A 26,060-nucleotide genomic window follows, 5' to 3' on the forward strand; every position below is an offset into this window, starting at 1 on the left:
TGATAAAATCTAGTACTTTAAAGGTAAATAAAATAAAAATAACAAAAAAATTGCATTAAAAAATAGAAAAAAATATTATCAAAATTAAATAATAAAAATAATTAAGTATAATTTTAGGGGAAGGAAGGATTTGTTACAAAGTGCGAGGGATGGATGAGGGTTAAAGCAAAAGGACTTGCAAAAGGCAAGTAAATATATAAAAAAAAGGTTTTGGAAATAGTTTTTAATTTTTTTTATTCTTTAACATAAAACAATAGAACAGTGACCACAGATCACAAGTACAATCATAACATAAATCATAGATACAAACAATAGGGCATAATAGGTTCATGTTGACCTGCCAAGGTTTTGCAAAAAGATGTGTGAAATCCTGGGACCTATATACTTAAAAAGAGGTCCATGTTCCTTTTTGACCAGTGAATAATATATTAAAGTGAAAGAAAATCAAATACCACTTTATGTCGCTCTGACACTGTTGGCGGTTTATCAGAGATCCATTTAAGAAAATGCTCTTACGGGCACTCTTATGAAGCACTCTTTATAATATTATCAGCAGCACCTAACAAAAAATAAAGTGCTCACATCGTGTATTAAATATACGATATAGGCCTGCTTTCAGAGACTGGGCTTAGATTAAGCCAGGATTAGGCCTTAGTTCAATTAGGGCATTTATAGCTTTTATAAACATGCCTTAGAGAAAAACATTACTGGTGTACATCTTGTGACAAAACAATGCCACTGACATATTATAAGATATACTTTCAGTTAAAACAGCTCAAACATGCTTTTTACTCTGAGATTAGTCTTAACTGGGGGTTAGTCTCCTACAAATCTGTACCCAATAGGCTTTAATATGTATACATTTCCAAGTGTTTGAATAATAACATATCCTTTATAGTGGTTATACCAAACGTGTTTCCACAATGTGAAACCATTATCTATTATTCCAGGATGAAAATCGAACTCCTTGTATTGGGGTAATAGGCGACAGAGTTTTGGCTTTTCCTTCCCAACTCCTCCTGATTAACTTCCACACTTGTAATGTGCCCTAGACCAGATTTATTAGTTAATGTCTAAAACAATCGGAAGACAAGCCAATGAGATATATCGAATATACCGAAACTCTGAGGCTAGCTGGTACAGCCTTATATCCGGATGCACAAAATCTCCTTTATTTCTGGGAAGTTGCATCTAAGTCAGTTTCAGTCTTGATTTCTTCCGATTCCGAAATAAAACCGCTGAACCAGCCATTAATATTTTAAACTATAGTGCAATTTAGGAGAATTGGGATCTTTTGAAATAAGTACGAAACTAGTGTCATCTTGATCAAAGCTGTCCTTTCTAACATAGACAAACATCCAAAGTCCATCTATCTAAATCAGGAGTGTCCAAAGTCGGGCCTGGAGGGCCACTGTCCTGCAGAGTTAACTCCAACTTGCCTCAACACCTGTCTGGAAGTTTCTAGTATGCCTAGCATTAGCGTTCACACCAAACGCGAATTGAGCGTCAAAATCGCGCCTACCGCGTCTAGTTTCACGCGCGAACATTTTGAATGCATTCGCGCGTCCGCAGAGAATTGGACGCGCGTAGAAATCGAGCGTTTGAAGCGAAATTGACGCGCGTTCAAGGCACTCCAGGAGAAATGTCATAAAACACCACTCTGCCTCTTTTCATTTTCATTAAAAATATATATTAAGCATTAATAGCCACACAAATGTGGTCCAGGCAACTCCTACATCATCTTCACAGCATGTATGTTTAAATATCCTTAAAATATAAAGTTATGAAACTTCTCTTTGCCCTCAGTCAAAACGATTGGGCAGACAACCAATTATAGATTCATGAGAGCAAACATCGACCGTTAGATCTACACAAAACGAACCACTACAGGACATCAGAGCCAGCGGCAGACGGCAGAAGGACTGGCCGAGGAAAGGCGCCTTCGCCGGGGTTATGAGCGGTGATTGCCTGGTGATCGCCTGGATCTCACAACTCCAAAAAAACAAGAATTTTTTTTTTCAATAGGCGCTCTCTTTATAAATAAACCACAGATTGAGCTTTAAACAACTACATTCCCACCTGAAAAAGTCTTAAAACTACATTTTGTGACACAATAGTACTATTTTTAATCTATGCAGGGTTTCTCATACACGTCACTTTACCACGTGACAGCAGCAAGCAGGCTCCTGATTGGTTAACGCGGCGCGAATTGACGCCAAAGTTCAAATTTTTCAACTCGGGCGTCAGACGTGAATTCGCTTCAAACGCGTGAATGCACAAAAGCACCATTCGCGTGTAACGCGCGTATCGTGCAAGACGCTCAATTCGCGTCCAATTCGCGCGAACTGGACGCGCGAATGAGGCGGATTCGCGTCCTTCGCGCCGCGCATAACGCGCCTTCCGCGCCGCGGGACCTCCAGACGCGAGTCAACGCGCCTTTCCATTGACTTAACATTGAAATCACTCGCGTCAGACGCTCAATTCGCGTTTGGTGTGAACGCAGCATAATAAGACCCTGATCAGCTGGTACAGGTGTGTTTAATTGGGGTTGGAGCTAAACTCTGCAGGACAGTGGCCCTCCAGGAGCAGGATTGGACATCCCTGATCTAAATCCTCATGCACCCGTCGCAGAAGAGGGTCAAAATTAGTCCTGTACATTCTCATAATCACTGGAATAGACAAACAAAAAGATGTTATCTGCAAACAAAGTGACTTTGTGTTTTCTTTGATACAAGTATCCTGTGTAAAAGGTCATTTTTTTGTTAATGTGTGGGTGGATCGATGACAGTGGTTCAGGCTGCAGGGTTGCTGAATGACTAAAGAAACGTTATCAGCAAGATGGTAGAAAACTGTACGTTTCTCGTCTTTTACCACCCTCTTCTACTTATACCAACGACGGAAATAAGCGCAGTTACAATAACCATTAATCATACCCAGCATATATGTATAATGTTACCTGAGAGAGAGAGAGAGAAAGTGTAGAGTGAAAGAGACAAATAAAAGCGAAACAGAAGACTGAGACAGAGCAACAGTTACAATCTTCTTTTATCCCTTCCTTGACCATGTGACTAAAACCCAAATGTGAGACATTTAAACTGACCAATCAGATCATTACAACTTCCCCCAACATAAAGGTGTGACAATTCATTGACCCCGATGTACACACACACACACACACACACACACACACATACATCTTGGCCTACAGGGAGTGTTACCAACTTAGCAATTTTGTTGCTAGATTTTGCCAATTTTCAGACTACCCTAGCAACTTTTTTTTCCAAAAAGCACCTAGCAACAAATTTAGCAACTTTTTAAAATGTATTTGTTTAATCCAAACAACACGCATACAAGCTAGCTCAATAGCCAGAGCGGTTCATTGTAGAAAATCACAACTTTTCATTTTCCGTCGGTCTTAGTACACGATGTAACTACAGAAGAGTCAAGTTTTAAAAAGGAAAAATATCGAAACTCTTTGGTCATTTTTGAGCGAGATGCTAACGGTCTAATCAGATTCAATGATCTATGCTAAGCTATGCTAAAAGTGCTACCGCCAGACCCAGAGATCGGCTGAATGGATATGAAAAACGGTAAAACTCAACTGTTTAACTCTAGGGGAGATGGAAAATGAGCCTATTTTCAAAAATAGTGGCGTGTTCCTTTAAGATCGCTGTGGAAAAGTGGAAATCGCTCTGAAAACCAGTAGACAAAACACAATTAGCAGCAATATATCTACATATTCAAATAATATCAATATAGTTTTGCTTTGCGATTACATAAATTACGTCATAGCACAATGATCTCACAACGTCATTTAGCAACTTTTAGCAACAAATTAATCTGCCTTTAGCAACTTCCCCTGAAAATTTGTTGGCAACAGTCAGTGCCTACAGGCCTATCAACATAAATAGCCATAGAAAGATGGGGGTTGAAACAATAAAGCAAATATCTTTGATCATTTTCAATCCTACATTAATTATAAAATAAAAGATGCAGAAAATACCTGGCCCACCCAGTCTCTCTGGAGCATCATCTTTCATATGAGCCTCTTAAAGCAGAGCTATATCAACCTTTTTATTCTTCAAAAAGGAAATCACTTTTTTCCTCTTAATTGTATTGTGCATGCCTCTGTGTTTAAATCGGTTCCCTCCCTATTCTAGCTTATGCTACTCTTAAGTAATGTCCAAAACGTAGTATTTCAGGCACTTTTTGTGTTTCTTCGCCTCTTCATGACGGATCGCTTCCTGTATTCCTCAGCTCGCTTTGGATAAAAGCGTCTGCTAAATGCATAAATGTAAATGTAACGTTGATTGGTCCATTGCTGTGGAAACATTTCTAACCTGCACACAATATTCATAGAAAACATTTATTAGAATATGTATTAACAGGGTTTCCACGGGGTCTTAAAAAGTATATTTCAAAATATAAATTTTAGGCCTTAAAAAGTCTTAAATTCCCTGAAGTATTCTGTTCTAGGTCTTAAAGGTGAACTATGTAGGATTTTTGCAGTAAAATATCCAGAAACCACTATGCCAGTGTTATATATTTTGTTCAGTTGAGTACTTAGAATATCCCAAATGTTTTAAACTATTTGTAAATCGTGAGAAATTGCTATTTTAACCGAGGAACCGGGACGTGTGAGCTATGCGTTTGAGGGAGTCGCCTGTCGATTGCGTCATATCTGCGTCACCCTCGGTCTCCGGTTTTATTCAGTGAAACGCTTTACTCTCACTGCAGTGTGAACAAGTGTCATAGCAGCCGCCGAGCGAACGTCATAACTTCCTTTTCAACACACTCAGATATATCTAATACGATAAACAGAGTTGCGTTACCTCATACTCATGATTGGAAAAGAGGAAGTGGCGCCGGCAACCGTGTCATAATAAAAGTCCAGCCTTTTATTCTGCTTCACTACAGTAATGTTAATAATCGCATCCATCAACATGATTTCTGCCCGAGTCCTGTCCTGACTGTTTTCCACCGGCTGTGAGGTGAAGACCACATGTCCCAAGATTCTGCGCTCAAACGTGGCGTCATCAAACTACGCCTTTGTTTTGAACAGGCGACCTCTAGTGGACGGAAAAGTTACATAGTGTAGCTTTAAATAATTTTAAACAGGTCTTAATTTTCCTACGTCCATGTAACGTTACCTCTAATGCTCATTGAAATCCTGCAGCACTTCAAATAGTCCAAATATAATTTGCTTTAATACGACTACAAATGAGACCAACATGCATCTTATATTGCAGCCAATCAGCTTTAGTGTTATTGGAGTCTCTTTCAGATTGTACCACAGACACATAAAACGGATTTTATTCTTCAGCTAATAGTCCTCCAGTTTTTTGTGATTCGGCGATTCCCAAATATAATGAATTTTTTTTTGAAAATAATGCATTTTTTTGAGATCCTGCTTTATTTTTAAACCAAAATAAACAAGATTTATATATTTCGTTTTTTATTATTGTCATGTGTAGCTATTGTGCATTTAACATAATACATAATATGGTAAATGTGGTGTCCTAATTATGAAAAAAAAAATGCAAATGACAATTTCTGGAAATTACCACCACAAAATCAGTCATTTTGATCTCAAAAATCACCAAAAAAAAAGTTATGAAATCCTGGTGGGATTGAGCTATGAGGAAGTGCAAGTTTATCGATTTGTTCAATTTGAATAAATTAATTTATTTTGCAAGGAAATTTGTGACTGCATTTCCTTAATAGGTCTTACATTTCATTCTTAAAGCTGCACTGTGTAACTTTTTTTGTTTATTCTTAGCTAAAAACACTTAGTTCTTTCAAAAATATGTGGTCTTTAATGGATATTTACTTCTTTCAAGTAATAAAGTATTCTCGTAAGTTTATAATATGCCATTGAAAATACATACGGGTAATGGGTTCGAATGCGGGTCGCCATATTGCCCCTACATCTTGAAAGTACATTAGCCAAAGAGGGACATACCCGTAAATTCAAGCTTTGCCTTTCGCGTTTTCGCGAATTGCACCGTGTCGAATGTGGACGAGGGGGCGAACTGGAAGCCATATTAATCTTGGACTAAATCGGCCACCGTAGGAGTTAAAACGAAATCGGAATTGAGAGGAACAGAAACTAATATTCACTGGATGGTCATATACAAGTTCACCACTAGATGGGGAAAAATATCACAGTGTAGCTTTAATGGTCTTAAAAAGGTCTCAAAGTCTTAAATTTGACTTGGTGAACCCTGCAGAAACCCTGATTAAGAGGGCAAAAAAGGTGCTTTTAAGTTGTTATGAAAAATGTTGTTGGTGAAGTATAGCATCTGTGTCATTGTACTGTCATTCAGCTACCAAGTTACAGTCCGTTTTCTAGATCTATAGATTCTGACTTTTGATCGTATGTGTTCTCCATCTCATTTAGGGCTGCCCAGTGACTCTCAGATTGTGCAGGTGCTGGAGGAAGAGTCCCAGGCGCGCCTGTCCCAGTTCAACCAGAAGGACATCTCCATGGTTTTCAGCAGCAGCATGAAGCTGCATCCGTCCAGCCAGCATCCCCTGATCGAGTCGTGTCTCGCCGGGCTGGAGAAGAACATTGAGCGGGAGCGGCACCCCCAGACGCTCTTCCTCCTGCTCTCCTACTACCGCACCAAGTGGAGGGCACTGCGGGTGGCGGAGGGGGCGTCCCCGGAGCAGCTGGTGGTGAACCGGAAGATCCTGCGCCTGGTGAAGCACACGCTGGCCAGCGTCAGCAGCGTCAGGGATCATGAGATGGCTCTGCTGGATGAGATGCTGTCCGCATGTGCCAGGGAGGCCAGCAACAAGAGCCTCGAGCTTATCTTCAGCTCTCACCTCTTCTACCAGAACAGGCAGGAGAAGTTTGTGAGCAGTCTTGCAGGTGAGTTCATGACACATTTGTCCTTTATAAGTAGGGATGCACCGGTTGACCGGCTAAAAACCGGAACTGGTTTTCTATGTATTTTTCTGCCGATTTTTCCTGAAGTGCGTCCGCGTGCACATTAGGGCTGTGCAATTAATTGAATTTCGATTTCGATTTTGATTTTGGCTCCCAACGATCACCAAAATAGTACAATCGAGAAAAAACGATTATGTTCAGTTTTGCAAGAACACTCTTATTTTGTCTTGCGTTCTGAATGAAACGCGGCGCACGCGCACATCCGCCCCTCCCGAAGCCACAATCTCTCTCAGGTCGTGAGTCTCGTGACTCGTGTGCGTTTCATCCGCTGGAATTTAAAAACTCGGCGCGAGTAAAGATGGCAGAAGGAGGGCAGTTACAGCAGCGTTTGGTGAGCAAAAAAGGCAAAACCAACTCCGTTGTCTGGGAACAGTTTGGCTTCGAGGAATCAGACGACGAGTAGAAACATGCTACGTGCAAGATTTGCTACATGGTAGTGGCTGCAACGCAAGGGAACACCACGAATTTGTTTAACCACTTGAAAATTAAACACAGAGTGACCTATGACAATCTAATAAAGAAACAAAAACTGACGAGAGCAGGGTTGCCGTGTAAACGTCCTTTTTTTCCCTTCATATTTTTCAAATAATTCTCTCTTTGTAAACTTTGTTCAATGCATGCGAGTGCTGCCATTTCCCCGTCATCACCCGGGTTTAGTGCCAGAAGACGCGAATGAGAAGACGTGCGCGCTGTGAGAAAATTTGTCTCTGTGCACATCCGAGAGCGCGCACACGTCTCACAGCGCGGAAATATTGAGTTCTCTTTCAAGTCTTGCTCTTGAACGGACAAACTCACACAAAACGTATGTCAACATGTCCATCTTGATGAGTATCCTAGCAGACATAGTCTGTATATGCCTTAAGTAAACTTTATACAGTCGAGAAAGACGACGCATATCCGATCATTAGGTCTTAAAGGGGCAGTAGCCTTTACTGCTGTATGTTTAATGTCGAACAGCCAAAGACAAGGACATCACTCACTGCTCTTGATTGAATAGCTTTTGTACGTTTAATAGGATTAATCTTTAATGTATGCACTCAAATATGCTATGTTATTTTACATTTGATACATTTCTGTACCTGAAAACTAATGTTAGACGTACCTGAAAAACCTGAAAAGCATATCTAGCCGAACCATATTGTTGATCTTATTTATTTGTGGTTATCATTTTTACTTGAATACTTTGATTTGAATACATGTTATATTATTTATTTTAATAGTTCAAAAAGTACAACAATTGTTACAATTTCAATTGAATTGCAACACATTCCCAAAGTCATGTGAAATAATCGTGTTACATAATCGTGATTTCAATATTGACCAAAATAATCGTGATTATGATTTTTTCCATAATCGAGCAGACCTAGTGCACATACGCCTATATTGCAATCATTCGCAAACATGTCACTTGTGTGTTACAAACGGAAACTGGAGAACTGAGGGAAGAGACGAGATACGCTGAAGGGAATGAAGAGCCGCTTTCCTGCGCGAGCTGAAGTTGCGCGAGCTGAAGTTGCGCGAGCTGAAGTTGCGCGAGCTTATCTCTCCGCCTGCACAAGCGTTGATGTGAGCGTTTGTTCAGCTCAGCTTCTCACGTGTTGGATCGGATGAGAACGAAACAGACTAACTTGTGACAAAGCCGAAATACTTCTTTTTATAGCCTAAAGAAGAACATGCATGCACTTTTGAAATGAAATACTATCAGTTCTGTTGCCTATAGGATGATCATTTTTATTTGGTAACACTTTTGAATAATGGCCATTAGTTAACATTAGTTAACTACATTAGTAAACATTAACTAATAATGAACTGCACGTATAAAGCGTTTATTAATCTTTGTTAATGTTAGTTTCAACATTTACTAATGCATGATTAAAATCTTGTTAACATTAGTTAATGCACTGTGAACAAACCATGAACAGCTGGATTTATATTAACTAACGTTCACAAAGATTAACAAATACAGTAACAAATGTACTGCTCATAGTTAGTTCATGTTAGTTAATACATTAACTAATGACCATTATTCTAAAATGTTACCTTTTATTTTACCTTAAAATTACATTTGATTTAAAAAGCACCTGCTGAAGCATCTTAGTTTTTTTTGTTGCACTAAACATTATTTGATTTAACATTTTGGAACAATTATAAACTTTGGTTTTATTTAATTTCACTGGTAAAGACTTTTTTTCTTTACACTGAATTTAAAAACAAATGCTGATTTAAGTAACATCTTTGTTTGGATTGCAGAATATGCAGTTGTTGCCTTTCAGCCTTTTAATTTCCAATTTAATTTCCTGTAAATGTCAGATTGCGGACTTGTTTTCAGTAGCCAAAAGCCAATTTAGCCTGTTAAATACCAAATAAACATCTTGTTCATGTATACTTTCATTCTTTTATTGTGTAAAAAAAAAAAATGGAAATCGGTATTGGAATCGGCCAGTTTTCTTGAAAAAAATCAGTATCGGAATCGGCCATGTAAAATCATGATCGGTGCATCACTTTTTATAAGATTTGCCTGTAAAAATCAGTAATTCTCTCTGAACTAGGGATGTCAATTTACAAAGATTCCCATGATCGATCGTTGTTTAAATTAACAATCGATTAATGGTTAGCCTTAATACTGCAATATGCGTCTACAGTAGGGCTGCAACGACACGTCGACGTGAAAATACGTTGACATGCGTGAAATGCGTTGATGCGTCACATTATTTACGTTCTTGAATAGAACATATCTAAAATAATGGTGCGCCCGTTGGGCTTATTCACACTGCCAGTGTTTGTCTCGTGCAGCTGAACCGTGGCGTGTGTATTGCAAATACAGATGAATATTGTCCATTCGGTCACATTTTCCGGTGTTCTTCTCCGACCCCAGTACGTCTCGTGCCTTTATTTATTATGGGCTGCATATATCTGCTGTAAATGCGACCTGGTTCCCCTCTGTCCCAAACACATATGCATAATAACATGCTGTACATAGGTAGTGTACATGATTGAAGTAACATTAAAGTTAAGAAATGTTTTAATCATTTAAATGTGTCTTTTGAAGTTTGGGCAAAAACTTGGCAGCTTTAGTCGTTGTTTATGCACATGTATATCTTCAAAATAGACGACTAGTTCTACATTAACACTGCTGAAAGCTCCTGTTTGTGAACCTTTTGCAGATAAATTCAAGTGTATTTTCGTTTACTATTGACACAAATCAATAAGTAAATCATACTCAACTACTATAGTAAACAACATTTCCTAATTAGGCCTATTCTGTATACATTTTATGATGAATAGTGTCATTAGTTATACATAATGTTTAAAATGCTTCTTGTGTTCATATATTTCATTATAAAATGGTATACTAAGTACACTACCCTTCCTGAAATACAATTAATATTGGCATCATTCTTTGATTTTTGTGTTAAAATAATATACAAATTCACTACTCTCTTTGAAATACAATAATCAGTAAAAAAGAATCACCAGATTAAGCTGGAAAAATAATCGTTAGATTAGTCGACAGAAAAAAATAATCGCTAGTCTATAGCAGTGGATTATAGCCGACAGGATGTTCAAATGCTGCTCACATGTTCCTCACCAAATGAATGAGAAGGGTTTTAGTCTAAATAAAGGGCTAGTAGGATAGTAAAATGAGTAGATGTGATTGATAATTTATTAAATTACTTATTTAATAATCAAATATAACCACTAATACAACGTGTCACCAACGCCGCCTCAGATGCGTGCTATTCAGAATGTGTACTTCCTGTTTTGGACACGCTCATCCCACATGACGCAATTGCATAAATGAACTTGAACTAAGTTGCGTGCTATTCAGAATGTGCAACTCCTGCTGTGGATTCACTCGCTGAAACGGCAACTAAACCCAATTAATTCACAGCGTTTCATTACAATATTATTCTCTTTAATGTTATGTAATATGACAGTCATAATAGTTTTTATTCATCGTGCATTGCTGTTTGAGCTGCATGCACTGAAGCTGATCACCAGCACACTTTATACTGCGTTAATTTTAAAAACATCCTATATAAGATACATCAGTTATATATAAGCCTTCACATAATAAACAGTATTACATTTTGCACATAACAAAAGGCTGCGAATGCACATTCTTACAGTCATGAAGGTGTAAATCTAGCTTTTTAAAATTGTCCCAAACATAACTCCAGCGCACTCGCTTCATGTCTGCTTTACGTGTTTCACACTTAATCGATGATCAATCATCTTTATTGATTCAATTATTATCTACAATTAATCGATCTGCGATTAATCGTTAGCATCCCTACTCTGAACCCTGTAATTTATATATACACTACCTTTCAAAAGTTTGAGGTTGTTTTTGAAAGAAGTTTATGCTCACCACCTTTTTTTTATTTGATTAAAAAATACAGTAAACACAGTAATATTGTGACATATTACAATTCAAAATAACTGGTTTGTATTTTAATATATTAAAATGTAATTTGTTCATAAAATCGCAGAGCTGAATTTTCAAACCATGTCTTTACTGTCATTTTTGATCCATCCTTCCTGAATAAAAGTATTAATTTCTTTAAAGAAATACAGTATGGTAGTGTTAGTGTAAATATTTCATGTATTACATCAACATCCGGGTACTTTGAGTTATCTTGACTGGGACTACTTATATATGCTTAATGTGTAACCTGTCTGGCGCCATCTTGTGACTGAAAAACACTTAACCACCACGGGTTACAATGGAAGACTTCAGAATTAATTTCAACATATCTGGTAAAAACAAATCTTTTCAGCAATGGATAAAGGCTTAAAGCAGTTTGGAACTGTTTTTCTTTGCGTAGGAGCAAATTAAATATTTAAACTCAAGACATTATTTCGTTCACAAACCCCTTATGATGCCAAAAAGAAGGAGGACCGTGACGTCGCCCGGTATGGCGCAGCCGGGGCCCCACCCTGGAGCCAGGCCTGGGGTTGGGGCTCGTATGCGAGCGCCTGGTGGCCGGGCCTTCCCCCACGGGGTCCGGCCGGGCTCAGCCCGAAGGAGCGACGTGGGGACACCTTCCCGTGGGCCCACCACTCACGGGAGGGACCGTAAGGGGCCGGTGCAAAGCGAATCGGGCAGCAGTCGGAGGCGGGGGCCTAGACGACCCGATCCCTGGACACGGAAACTGGCTCTTGGGACATGGAATGTCACCTCGCTGGCGGGGAAAGAGCCTGAGCTTGTGCGTGAGGTTGAGAGGTTCCGACTAGAGATAGTCGGAATCACCTCCACGCATGGCTTGGGCTCTGGAACCACACTCCTCGAGAGGGGATGGACTCTTTACCACTCTGGAGTTGCCCATGGTGAGAGGCGGCGGGCTGGTGTGGGTTTGCTTATAGCCCCCCAGCTCTGCTGCCATGTGTTGGAGTTTACCCCGGTGAACGAGAGGGTCGTTTCCCTGCGGCTTCGGCTCGGGGATAGGTCTCTCACTGTCGTTTGTGCCTATGGGCCGAACGGCAGTGCGGAGTACCCGGCCTTCTTGGTGTCCCTGGGAGGGGTGCTGGAAAGTGCTCCGACTGGGGACTCCGTCGTTCTACTGGGGGACTTCAACGCCCACGTGGGCAATGACAGTGAAACCTGGAGGGGCGTGATTGGGAGGAACGGCCCCCCTGATCTGAACCCGAGTGGTGTTCAGTTATTGGACTTCTGTGCTAGTTACAGTTTGTCCATAACGAACACCATGTTCAAGCATAAGGGTGTCCATCAGTGCACATGGCACCAGGACACCCTAGGTCGTAGGTCAATGATCGACTTTGTGGTCGTTTCATCTGATCTGCGGCCGTATGTCTTGGACACTCGGGTGAAGAGAGGGGCGGAGCTGTCAACTGATCACCACCTGGTGGTGAGTTGGATCCGATGGCGGGGGAGGAAGCTGGATAGACTCGGAAGACCCAAACGTACTGTGAGGGTCTGCTGGGAACGTTTGGCCGAGTCTCCTGTCAGAGAGATCTTCAACTCCTGCCTCCGGCAGAGCTTCGACCGGATCCCGAGGGAGGCTGGAGATATTGAGTCCGAGTGGACCATGTTCTCCACCTCCATTGTCAAAGCGGCTGCTCGGAGCTGTGGACGCAAGGTCTCCGGTGCCTGTCGAGGCGGCAATCCCCGAACCCGGTGGTGGACACCGGAAGTAAGGGATGCCGTCAAGCTGAAGAAGGAGTCCTATCGGGCCTGGCTGGCTTGTGGGACTCCTGAGGCAGCTGACAGGTACCGACAGGCTAAACGGACTGCAGCCCGGGTGGTCGTGGAGGCAAAAACTCGGGCCTGGGAGGAGTTCGGTGAGGCCATGGAAAAAGACTATCGGCTGGCCTCGAAGAGATTCTGGCAAACCGTCCGGCGCCTCAGGAGGGGGAAGCAGTGCCCTACCAACGCTGTTTACAGTGGCGATGGGCGGCTGTTGACCTCGACTGGGGATGTTGTCGGACGGTGGAAGGAATACTTCGAGGATCTCCTCAATCCCGCCGTCACGTCTTCCATTGAGGAAGCAGAGGCTGGGGGCTCAGAGGAGGACTCGTCCATCACCCGGGCTGAAGTCACCGAGGTGGTCAAGAAACTCCTCGGTGGCAAGGCACCGGGGGTGGATGAGATCCGCCCTGAGTACCTCAAGTCTCTGGATGTTGTGGGGCTGTCTTGGCTGACACGCCTCTGCAGCATCGCGTGGCGGTCGGGGACAGTGCCTCTGGGATGGCAGACCGGGGTGGTGGTCCCTCTTTTTAAGAAGGGGGACCGGAGGGTGTGTTCCAACTATAGGGGGATCACACTTCTCAGCCTCCCCGGGAAAGTCTATGCCAGGGTACTGGAGAGGAGAATCCGGCCGATAGTGGAACCTCGGATTCAGGAGGAACAGTGTGGTTTTCGTCCTGGTCGCGGAACACTGGACCAGCTCTATACCCTCTACAGGGTGCTGGAGGGTTCATGGGAGTTTGCCCAACCAGTCCACATTTGTTTTGTGGATTTGGAGAAGGCATTCGACTGTGTCCCTCGCGGCATCCTGTGGAGGGTGCTGGGGGAGTATGGGGTCCGGGGTCCTTTGCTGAGGGCTGTCCGGTCCCTGTATGACCGAAGCAGGAGTTTGGTCCGCATTGCCGGCAGTAAGTCAGACTTGTTCCCGGTGCATGTTGGACTCCGGCAGGGCTGCCCTTTGTCGCCGGTTCTGTTCATAATTTTTATGGACAGAATTTCTAGGCGCAGCCAAGGGCCGGAGGGTGTCAGGTTTGGGGACCACACGGTTTCGTCTCTGCTCTTTGCGGATGACGTTGTCGTGTTGGCCCCTTCTAACCAGGACCTTCAGCATGCATTGGGACGGTTTGCAGCCGAGTGTGAAGTGGCTGGGATGGGGATCAGCACCTCCAAATCCGAGGCCATGGTCCTCAGTCGGAAAAGGGTGGCTTGCCCACTCCAGGTTGGTGGAGAGTTCCTGCCCCAAGTGGAGGAGTTTAAGTATCTAGGGGTCTTGTTCACGAGTGAGGGGAGGATGGAACGGGAGATTGACAGACGGATCGGTGCAGCTTCTGCAGTAATGCGGTCGATGTACCGGTCTGTCGTGGTGAAGAAAGAGCTAAGCCGTAAGGCGAAGCTCTCGATTTACCGGTCAATCTACGTTCCTACTCTCACCTATGGTCATGAGCTTTGGGTCATGACCGAAAGGACAAGATCCCGGATACAGGCGGCCGAAATGAGCTTTCTCCGCAGGGTGGCTGGGCGCTCCCTTAGAGATAGGGTGAGGAGCTCAGTCACTCGGGAGGAACTCGGAGTAGAGCCGCTGCTCCTCCACATCGAGAGGGGACAGCTGAGGTGGCTCGGGCATCTGTTCCGGATGCCTCCTGAACGCCTTCCCGGGAAGGTGTTTCGGGCATGTCCAACCGGGAGGAGGCCCCGGGGAAGACCGAGGACACGCTGGAGGGACTATGTCTCCCGGCTGGCCTTGGAACGCCTCGGTGTCCCCCCGGAAGAGCTAGAGGAAGTGTCTAGGGAGAGGGAAGTCTGGGCATCTCGGCTTAGACTGCTGCCCCCGCGACCCGGCCCCGGATAAGCGGAAGAAGATGGATGGATGGATGGACATTATTTCGTGCCTAATTTACTTGAGACAAGTAGCCATGTAATAAGCGGGATAATGTACATCCAGCCGGTTGTTATCGCATAATAAACCCCTCACTCTGTCAGGGTTTATTCTGCGATAACAACCGGCTGGATGTACATTATCCCTTACACACACACACACACACACACACACATATATACATATATATATATAAGCATATTTCTAAAATGGTTTCTGGATATTTCATATATTACATCAGCAATTTTTTTGAAACACACTGAGTGTTGTATTAATAAATGTCAAGAAGTGAAACTATAGGCTTGTGATAAACAGATTTTCTATAATAATTCAGAAATTTCTGTTATAATTCTGAATATTTTGAATATGTGTCCAATGAGAAATCTAATGATGATGTTCCAGCAGATAAATGATGCTAAAATGATGCTAAAAATGTCCTGTTGCCGAGAACTGAATAACTTTAAATAATTTTTATCTTTTTAGAGGAGTTGCCTAAAAAGGTCGATAGCATCACGCCTTACACCATGGCCCTCATTGCCAAGTACATCGCTCGCCATCGTCTCCGAGAAACACGCTTGCTAGACACCATCGCTGAATTCTTGGTGAAGAAGGGTGAATACCTGGACAGCAAGGTTAGGCCAATTGACTGGTTTCAGTACTAAAGGGTTGTTTATGCATTTAGTCAAATAACAACTTCCTTTTTTGTGACCTTTAAAGGGTTAGTTCACCCAAAAATGAAAATTCTGTCATTAATTACTTACCCTCATGTCGTTCGACACCCGTCAGACCTCCGTTCATCTTCAGAACACAAATGAAGATATTTTAGTTGAAATCTGATGGCTCTGAAAGGCCTCCATTGGCACAATGCACTTTACACTCTCAAGACCCTTAAAAGGTACTAAAGACGTTGTTACAAAGTCCATCTCACTACAGTGGTTCTAAAATAACTTTATGAATCGGTGAGAATAGTTTTTGTGCGCAAAAAAACCCTAAATAACGACTTATATAGTGATGACGATTTCAAAACACGGCCTCATGAAGCTTCGAAGCGTTATGAATCAGCGAGTCGATTCAGCAGTTTGGATCGGCAAATTCCAGCAGTTTGGCGGTTTGACACGCGATCCGAATCATGATTCGACTCACTGATTCATAACGCTTCGAAGCTTCATGATGCCGTGTTTTGAAATCGTCATCACTATGTAAGTCGTTATTTAGGTTTTTTTTGCGCACAAAAACTATTGTCGCCGATTCATAAAGTTATTGTAGAACCACTGTAGTGAGATGGACTTTGTAACGACGTCTTTAGTGCCTTTTAAGGGTCTTGAGAGTGTAAAGTGCCATTGAGCCAATGGAGGCCTTTCAGAGCCATCAGATTTCAACTAAAATATCTTCATTTGTGTCTGAAGATGAACGGAGGTCTGACGGGTGTCGACGACATGAGGGTAAGTAATTAATGACAGAATTTTCATTTTTGGGTGAACTAACCCTTTAATATAATTCTGTTGAAACCAAATGCTGTTTATTTTATTGATCTTTTCCTCCTTCACTGTTTCCCCGGTCTAGGTGATCCAGAAGCTTGTTTTCCCATTCAGTCGCATGAGTTATCGGCCGGCTAATGAGGCTCAGTTTTTTTCCAAGCTGGAGATGGTGCTTGAACTAAAGGCTCTGAGCTCTCCGCTGGCAACTGTAAACATCCTCATGTCCTTGTTCCAGCTGGGGCATTTTCCTGGGCTTGTTCTTCACTGTGTCTTCTCTCCGTCTTTCATCAGCAATGTCACCAGTGAGTTGGAGTCGGCCATTACTGAATGCTTGTTTTGATAGCAAGCTAACTGGGATGTTTGTTGAGTGCTAAGACCAGCACTTCTCTACTGAGAGGATAAATAGTCAGTCCTTATGTACTCGGATGGTTCATGGCTTCATGTTTGTTTTTTTAATGTTTAATGTTTTATTTATAATGTCCTAGTCACCCGTAAGTAAACACTAAATCTGCCTCGGACTAGTACACACTCGTGCAAACACATCATGAGGGAACAGATATCAACGGTGACCTCTGCTGGTGGATTTATTTCTTTAAAAAAATGAATTCCACTGTTTTATTCACTTTTATTCTTTATTACTTTTAATCAGCAACTGCCTACTGTGAAAACACCTTTCTAAAAGTATTTTCATGAATTCTTTGTTCTGTGAAGTAAAACAAAATTGGTATTTTATTGGATCTTTCAATTTCATTGAATCTCTATTTTATTATATTTTAAAATGTAATGTATTCCTGTGATGCCAAAGCTGATTTTTTAGCATCATTTCTCCAGTCTTCAGTGTCACATGATCCTTCAGAAATCACTCTAATATGATGCTTTGGTGCTCAAGAAATATTTCTGATTATAATGTGAAAATGATTGTGCTGCTTTTTGTGGAAACCCTGTTTTTCTGTGAGATTCTTTGATGAATAGAAAGTTCAAAAGAACACATTTATTTGAAATACACTTTTTGGTCGTAATGTAAAAGTCTTTGATCAATTTGAATGATTTTTTCATCGCCCAGACGTGTTTTTGGCTGGATTATAGAGTGGAGAGGTCAGGGATTTCTTCCCCCTCAGTAAAGTCTTAATTCTGTTCTATCTTTCCCCATGTAGACAGCCCATACGCCCTGATTGTGCGTCGGTACCTTTCACTACTGGATGCAGCCGTGGAGCTGGAATACAGGGACTACACTGGACCTCGCCTTCAGGACACCCACAAAGTGCTCATGTTTGACCACGCTTTAACTGCGGATGAGGTGAACCGCAAATACAGGTAAGTGACTTCCAAAAGAGAGCATCTGAAATCCTAAAGAGAAGTGGCACAAAGGTAACAGTGAGTGTTTGTGTTTCAGTTATAAAGGTCTGGTTGCGGAGGCACTCCGGCAGCTTGTTGGCGAGCATGGCTACAAACAAGACGAAGTTCTCGCCCCAGGATATTACACAGGTGATTCTTTTTTTTTTTTATGAATTTGCATTTGTTGCCACAAACTGGGGCTGTCAAAATGGCTGAAAAGCTACATTTGAAATTCTTTCTTAAATATTAGCAAAATTCAAATTATATTAGAATTGTAAAGGCAATACTTAAAGGGATAGTTCACCCAAAAATGAAAATTCTGTCATCATTTACTCACCCTCAAGTTGTTCCAAACCTGTATGAGTTTCTTTGTTCTGCTGAACACGAAAGAAGATAGAGTGAAGAATGTTTGTAACCAAGCAGATAGAGCAACTATTGACTACCATAGTTGGGAAAAAAAATACTATGGTAGTCAATGGTTGCTTTGTAACAAACATTCTTCAAAATATCTTATTTTGTGTTCAGCAGAACAAAGAAACTCATACAGGTTTGGAAAAACTTGAGGGTGTGTAAATGATGACAGAATTTTCATTTTTGGGTGAACTATCCCTTTAATGTTAGAGGGAAAAAGTACTGTATTGTCGCCTATGCCCACAAGAGGGCGCAACAAGCAAAAACAACCAAACCATAAACCAAATCAAGCATCACATTAGCCTGACATCCCAGACCCACATCAATCCTAGGGGCGGGATAAAAGGTCGTCTTTCATATTCCCTCTGCACTCAATAGGATAGCGCTAAAACCAACCAGAGCACCGAAAAAGGTGAAGCAGAGCTAGTTGAGAGATTAAACTTTTGCCGTATCCGGTCGGCAAAACTCTGAACACATCTTCCTTTCTTAAGAATGACTTCAGTGGCGTTCTTTGTTCTTTTCTCAAAGAAAAGCTGAACTCCAAGTCTTCGAGAGTCGCGGCCAAAGCCGATTGGAAAGGCCGCTGTTCGCCAGCTTCTTCAGTAGCACGCAGATCCGCCGCAACTCTGCCGTCAGTTAAACCCGCCCACCCACTCTATACACGATGTGATTGGCCTGACTAGACTTTGGTTTTTCCTGCACGCCAACGGAGAGTTGCTAGATGACCCTGACTGCAAATTAGATTTGCTGCCGCTAGAGTGCGTCTAGATTTCTAGGCTAGCGTCGCATCTTTTATTGATAAACTTGATAATTGTTCATTTATTGAAACAATTGTTATTAAATAAAATATAATTTAATTAAACGGTTAGTTCACCTAAAAATGAAAATTCTGTCATTAATTACTTACCCTCATGTCGTTCGACACCCGTCAGACCTCCGTTCATCTTCAGACACAAATGAAGATATTTTAGTTGAAATCTGATGGCTCTGAAAGGCCTCCATTGGCTCAATGCACTTTACACTCTCAAGACCCTTAAAAGGTACTAAAGACGTCGTTACAAAGTCCATCTCACTACAGTGGTTCTACAATAACTTTATGAATCGGCGAGAATAGTTTTTGTGCGCAAAAAAACCCTAAATAACGACTTACATAGTGATGACGATTTCAAAACACGGCATCATGAAGCTTCGAAGCGTTATGAATCAATCAAAAACTATTCTCTTATAATCAGTTATGGTCTATAGAGTGCCGAAGTTATGACGTCACTTTGTAGGCCAAAACGCGGAAGTGAGTTAGCATTTTAGCCCTTCCGGTTCCCTCGCCCTAAAGTCTATGGGTTTTTTGAATGGGTTTTTGCTAAATCGCCTGAACATTTAGAGTTTACTCTCTTCACATGTTCGTCTCGTTGAGAAGTGGCTGACATGGGCTGTGTTTACACGTCTTTTTTTTTTTAAATTCTACTGTTAATGTGTGACGAAACGTAGTTTTAAGACTTTTTCAGTAGATAATGTAGTTGTTTAAAGCTCAGATCTGTGGTTTATTTATAAGAAGAGTGCCTATTTAAACATTTTATCTGGTGTTTTCGGAGTTGTGAGCTCCAGTGGGTCCGCGGCGCTCTGCGCTTGTTTACCCGGCGAGAGTAGAAAGTAAAAACTTTCCTCGGCCAGTCCTTCTGCCGTCTGCCGCTGGCTCTGATGTCTCTGTGGTGTCTCGAGCTATAATTCGTCTTGTGGAGATTTAACGGCCCATATTTGCTCTCATGGATCTATAATTTGTTCCATGGCAAATCGTTTAGGCTGAGGGCAAAGTGAAGTTTCATTATTTTTTTATTTTTAGGCTATAACTTTACGTTAAAGTTGTAGCCTACTAGCACTGACTTTGAATGTTTGACTGAATTGTTTGCTTTATTTCATGTATAGCTTATTATACATTTTACTTTTGTATTATTGATCATACATAAACTTGCATTTAACAAAAAGAGACTGGGTTGTGTTTCATGTCATTTAATGTTATCACAGTGATAATCATATTGTCTGAAAAAACATTAACAAAAGATAAATCTCAGAGAGGCACGCATAAAAAAAATTAGTTTCTAACATTTTTGGAAAAAACAAATGGGCAATATTTCTCATGAAAAAGTGGATAAGTGTTCATACACAGCGCAGATCATAATGAGCGAGCGTGTTTTTAAATAAAGTTTGATGAAGCTTGATGATGACGTTGATCCGCGACCATGGTGTGCTGTAGTCCGTTTATAGCCAACCGTTAGCATTTTATATCTGACAGCTTTATTTAGGCTTCAAAATTTATACATTTTGGATTAATTTGTAAAGATTATCTTGATAGACAAAACGTGTAAGGGTCATAACTATTTGTTGAACGTTATTTTTTGCGATTTTCCAAAAGTCTATGGGGAAAATGAATGGCTTTTTGATCGAGGGAACCCATGCGCCGCTAACTTCCGGGTTGGCCTACAAAGTGACGTCATAACTTCGGCACTCTATTACTAAACCGATACCGAATCGTCCTCGTCTGCATCGTGATGCATCTTAGAAACGATTAATTTCGACACCCCTGGTTCGAATGTGCAATTTTTTGGTATTTTTATTTGACAGCCCTACCACAAACTTCATGCTCAGATTCTATGAGTGCATTTTATTATGAAATTTCATGTGCAGTTTTCTCTTATGGCAGACTTCCTGCTGTGGATTGATTGCACAGGCCGCGTCCTGCCCATCAGAACAGGCACACCAGCAGCATCATTAGCAGCAGGTTCAACTCCGTGTGTGGTACTGAACCTTAAATCTCCAGACGGGTCTGGCTCCGTCACGGCCCTCACTACTGACTTCCAGAAGTTCTCTCCCTTTGCCACGTCACTGGAGGAAGGGGCTGACAAACGAGCCGGAGAGGAGTCTGCCTTCCTCTCTGCTCACATGCGCTCTCCAGCCTCAGCAGGAGCTCAGAGGGTCGGCTCTAATGGAACGGCCTCCCTGGACTACAGCCCATATTACACCTCTTCAGATTATTACTCGACTCTAGCCAAGGAACACTCTCTGGAGAGCCAGGACAGCTCCACCCTCAGTAGCCCCTCAGACTGCCTGACCCAGACAGGACCCTCCGTTCCAGGGACGGTTGCACCGCAAGACTCCCTGTTCCAGTTCTCCATTGGAAAAATCCTGGAGGATGAGGGAGGTGCTGCGACAGGAGACAACCCAGGGCCGGACTGTGAGATCACTACGTTTTACGAAAATGTGTCGTACCCAGAGGGTGGCGAGAGTGATGCAGTGGCCGGTTCTCCACTGCAGCTTCACAACCCTGACCACCCTGAAGCTGACAGGACCACAGGGGAGCAGGTGAAGAGGTCAGTCCTTCACCAATCATTCAAACTGTGTGTCATCATGGTCTTGTTCATCATCTTTAACACATTCTTTCTGTCCTTCCTCATGCAGGGTTATTATGTCTGTAAATGATAAATGGCATTATTGCCATAATTCTGACGTGCTGGTCGGATCAAGGGCCATGAGAGATCGTCACCTGCAGTTACTGGGCTACATCATACTACAGGTATGAAACACTGAACAATTTATTTGATTTATTCGGTTATTAATTACTCTTGTACGGAGCCCCTAAAGGGATGTGGTGGTGAAAAAAATTTAGGATGGGAGGATTTTTTTCCCCCCTCAAATCTTTTGCGTTCCCTCGCAAAGATATTTGCGTTCCCTCGCAAAGATAGATGTCCCGCGGGCCGTTTCAAACAGCTTAGTAGGCTACGTTAACATGGAGCGGTTAGAGTTATTGCTAGGCTATAAATAAATACAGTCAGTGCTTAGTTAAATGAGTTCGGTGAGCTAAACGTTGTTAAAGGGTTAGTTCACCCAAAAATGAAAATTCTGTCATTAATTACTTACCCTCATGTCGTTCGACACCCGTAAGACCTCCGTTCATCTTCGGAACACAAATGAAGATATTTTAGTGTAAATCTGATGCTCTGAAAGTCCATTGGCTCAATGGCACCGTTCACTCTCAAGACCCTTAAAAGGCACTAAAGACGTCGTTACAAAGTCCATCTCACTACAGTGGTTCTACAATAACTTTATGAATCGGCGACAATAGTTTTTGTGCGCAAAAAAACCCTAAATAACGACTTACATAGTGATGACGATTTCAAAACAAAGCATCATGAAGCTTCGAAGCGTTATGAATCAGTGAGTCGATTCAGTAGTTTGAATCGCCAAATTTCAGCAGTTTGGCGGTTTGACACGCGATCCGAATCATGAATCTACTCACTGATTCATAATGCTTCGAAGCTTCATGATGCCGTGTTTTGAAATCGTCATCACTATATAAGTCGTTATTTAGGGTTTTTTTGCGCACAAAAACTATTGTCGCCGATTCATAAAGTTATTTTAGAACCACTGTAGTGAGATGGACTTTGTTACGACGTCTTTAGTGCCTTTTAAGGGTCTTGAGAATGAACCGTGCATTGAGCCAATGGAGGCCTTTCAGAGCCATCAGATTTCAACTAAAATATCTTCATTTCTGTTCTGAAGATGAACGGAGGTCTGACGGGTGTTCAACGACATGAGGGTAAGTAATTAATGACAGAATTTTCATTTTTGGGTGAACTAACCCTTTAAAACACAATGTCTCTTTAACGTAGACAACAAGCTGCAACCTATTTTCCCTCAAAAAACGAGCCTTATAATATAAATTTGACTATATGAGCAGGCGGCTGAGAGACAAGTCCGAAGGGACTGTCTGCAAAGTACAAAACCCGAAAAGCGTTAGCCTACTACAAGTCATAGATTGTTACACACTGTGTCTCCAAATTCATTTTTAATGAACACATCAATGGTCACTTAGTTTGATAAAAACACTCAGTTTAGTCAAATTTGCTTTTGCGTAATTGTTAGGATTTTTTTATTATGAAAAATATTCAGCTAACTTCACTGAAATGCACTGTAGCCTGTCACCAAATTCAGTTCACACTCACGCTCTCCTGCTGGTTATACTACAACGCTTAGTTTGGCAAGTAATAGCACGTACAAATAATAAAAGTAATCGCACATAGCTATAGGCCTATTCTTTACACAAATGATGTTGGTACCCAGCTAAAATACAGTAGTTGCAACCATAGCTTTTGTAGGCTATGATAATTGCTTGCTGATTTTGATGGCATTACACTGTATACTGTATTAGTATATTGTAGTAGGAGAGCATTGATGTGTAAACTGAATTTGGAGACACAACGTGTAACATTGTTATTGCCTATTTTTTAGTAACGCTTTTCGGGTTTTGCACTTTGCAGACGGTCCCTTTGTACTTGTCTCTTATATTATAAGGCTCGTTTTGAGGAAAATTAAGTTGCAGCTCGTTGTCTACGTTAAAGAGGTGTCATTTGTGTTTTAACAACGTTTTTAGCTCATGAGTTATTGATCCGGGAAGTTCAAATCTGTGAATACATTGCCACCTTTACTACTGAACTCCGAACTAAGCACTGACTGTATTTATTTATAGACTACTTAAGCCCAAGTTCAAAATAAAGCTCTAACCGCTTCATTGTTAACATACTGAGCTGTTTGAAACCCTGACAGCGGGACATTATTATCAAATATCGCGAGGAAACGTAAAAGTTTTGCGAGGGAACGCAAAAGATTTTGGGGGAAAAAAACTCCTCCCATCCTAAATATTTTCCACTACCACGTCCATTTAGGGGCTCCGTACTCTTGCAGGCTTAGGATAGCATGCTATTTTATGCTGTCTAGTTTATTTAAAATTGTAGAGATTCATTTTAATTACATTTTATTTGTATAGCAGTATATATATTATTGTTTTGGGGAATATTATAAATCTGTAATCAAAATCTAATTATCTAATTTCCTATATGAAAATAAAATGATATACTAAAATCAATATTTAGAGTAAAACACATATATACAGTAAAATACATATCAAAGGGTTAGTTCACCCAAAAATGAAAATTCGGTCATTAATTCCTCACCCTCATGTCGTTCCAAACCCGTGAGACCTTCAGAACACAAATGAAGATATTTCTGATGAAATCCGAGAGCTCTCTGACCCCTCCATAGGCAGCAACGTCATTGCAACTTTCAAGGTCCAGAAAGGAAGTAAAGACAGCATCAAAATAGTCCATGTGACTCCAGTGGTTCAACGATAATGTTATGAAGCGACGAGAATACTTTTGTGCGCACAAAAGTAAGGACTGGTGGTGGAGAGTTGCTTGAAGCCGAGCCATGCTCTCTTGTTTCCGGTCAAATGGTTGACCTGTGCATCTGTGTCCTGTCGCAAAATGCGTCAAAAACTCCTACACAATGTTAAATGTGTGATTTAGTCGATAATGCGACTAAAATAGGAATACTCCACATGTCTTAATTCGATTTGTGTTTACTTCGAGTATGACTTTAGCCTGGATTAAGGTCATTAGAAATCACTGTTTACATGGTAGTTACATGTCTTAATCAGGTTAATATTGGAGAATTGTTGTCCATGTAAACGTATTTGTAAGCCAGCTCCTGCATCGGCATCACACGCATGCGTTGTGGTGATCACATGAACAGCATCGGCCAATGGTGAGTCGGCGTTCTGACGTAGAACCTGGAAGCTCTGCACTGTGTTTACTACGTCAACAGCGTAGGAGAATAACACAGACGAGAAGAAATTGTTGAATATTGTCGTTATTTTTATTTGGTTTTGCGCACAAAAAGTATTCTCGTTGCTTCATAACATTAAAGGAACACTCCACTTTTTTTGAAAATAGGCTCATTTTACAAGTCCCCTAGAGTTAAATAGTTGAGTTTTACCGTTTTTTAAATCCATTCAGCCGATCTTTGTATCTGGCGGTAGCACTTTTAGCATAGCTTAGCATAGATCATTGATTCAAATCAGACCATTAGCATCTCATTCATAAAATGACCAAAGACACTTTCAATATTTTTCCTATTTAAAACTTGACTCTTCTACAGTTACATCGTGTGCTAAGACCAACTGAAAATGAAAAGTTGTGATTTTCTGCACCTATATGGCTAGGAACTACTTTCTCATTCCTGTGTAATAGTCGCGGATCTTCTCGGCCGTGCCATGGCTGCAGCGGCGCAATGATTGGTTGGTATTCTGTGAAACATGGTGGTAGTTACACCTTCGACTTACTATCACAGCCCTTTACAACACACAGAACCATGGCTAATCACACACGTAAATCCACAACACAATTTGTCGGCAGCAAGCCTGAAACTTTCTCTGCAACTACACGAACTTAGAGCCGGTCACATTGAAAGTTACCTAGCTGGACTACTTTCAGGCGCTGTAATATCATTGCGCCGCTGCAGCCATGGCACGGCCGTGAAGATCCGCGACTATTACGCAGGAATGAGAAAGTAGTTCCTAGCCATATAAGTGTAGAAAATCGCAACTTTTCATTTTCAGTTGGTCTTAGCACACGATGTAACTGTAGAAGAGTCAAGTTTTAAATAGGAAAAATATTGAAAGTGTCTTTGGTCATTTTATGAATGAGATGCTAATGGTCTGATTAGAATCAATGATGTATGCTAAGCTATGCTAAAAGTGCTACAGCCAGATACAAAGATCGGCTGCATGGATTCAAAAACGATAAAACTCAACTATTTAACTCTAGGGGACTTGTAAAATGAGCCTATTTTCAAAAAAAGTGGAGTGTTCCTTTAAGGTTGAACCGCTGGAGTCACATGGACTATTTTAAGGATGTCTTTACTTCCTTTCTGGACCTTGAAAGTGTTCATTAAACTGCTGTCTATGGAGGGGTC

General features: G+C 41.4%; 1 protein-coding gene across 1 annotated transcript in view; it reads left to right on the forward strand.

The window, feature by feature from the left end:
* Positions 1–26,060, forward strand: part of fastk (Fas-activated serine/threonine kinase) — a 44,164-nt gene that overhangs the window by 14,595 nt on the left and 3,509 nt on the right. Inside the window, exons 3-9 of the mRNA XM_079819303.1 lie at positions 6,401–6,874; positions 15,520–15,668; positions 16,600–16,816; positions 17,669–17,828; positions 17,908–17,999; positions 20,956–21,622; positions 21,711–21,825. Coding sequence (XP_079675429.1) covers positions 6,401–6,874; positions 15,520–15,668; positions 16,600–16,816; positions 17,669–17,828; positions 17,908–17,999; positions 20,956–21,622; positions 21,711–21,825 — 1,874 coding nt within the window. The remainder of the gene's footprint in view (positions 1–6,400; positions 6,875–15,519; positions 15,669–16,599; positions 16,817–17,668; positions 17,829–17,907; positions 18,000–20,955; positions 21,623–21,710; positions 21,826–26,060) is intronic.

This window comes from Gobio gobio, assembly GCF_949357685.1.
Source record: "Gobio gobio genome assembly, chromosome: 6".
In the NCBI taxonomy this organism is placed as follows: Eukaryota; Metazoa; Chordata; class Actinopteri; order Cypriniformes; family Gobionidae; genus Gobio; species Gobio gobio.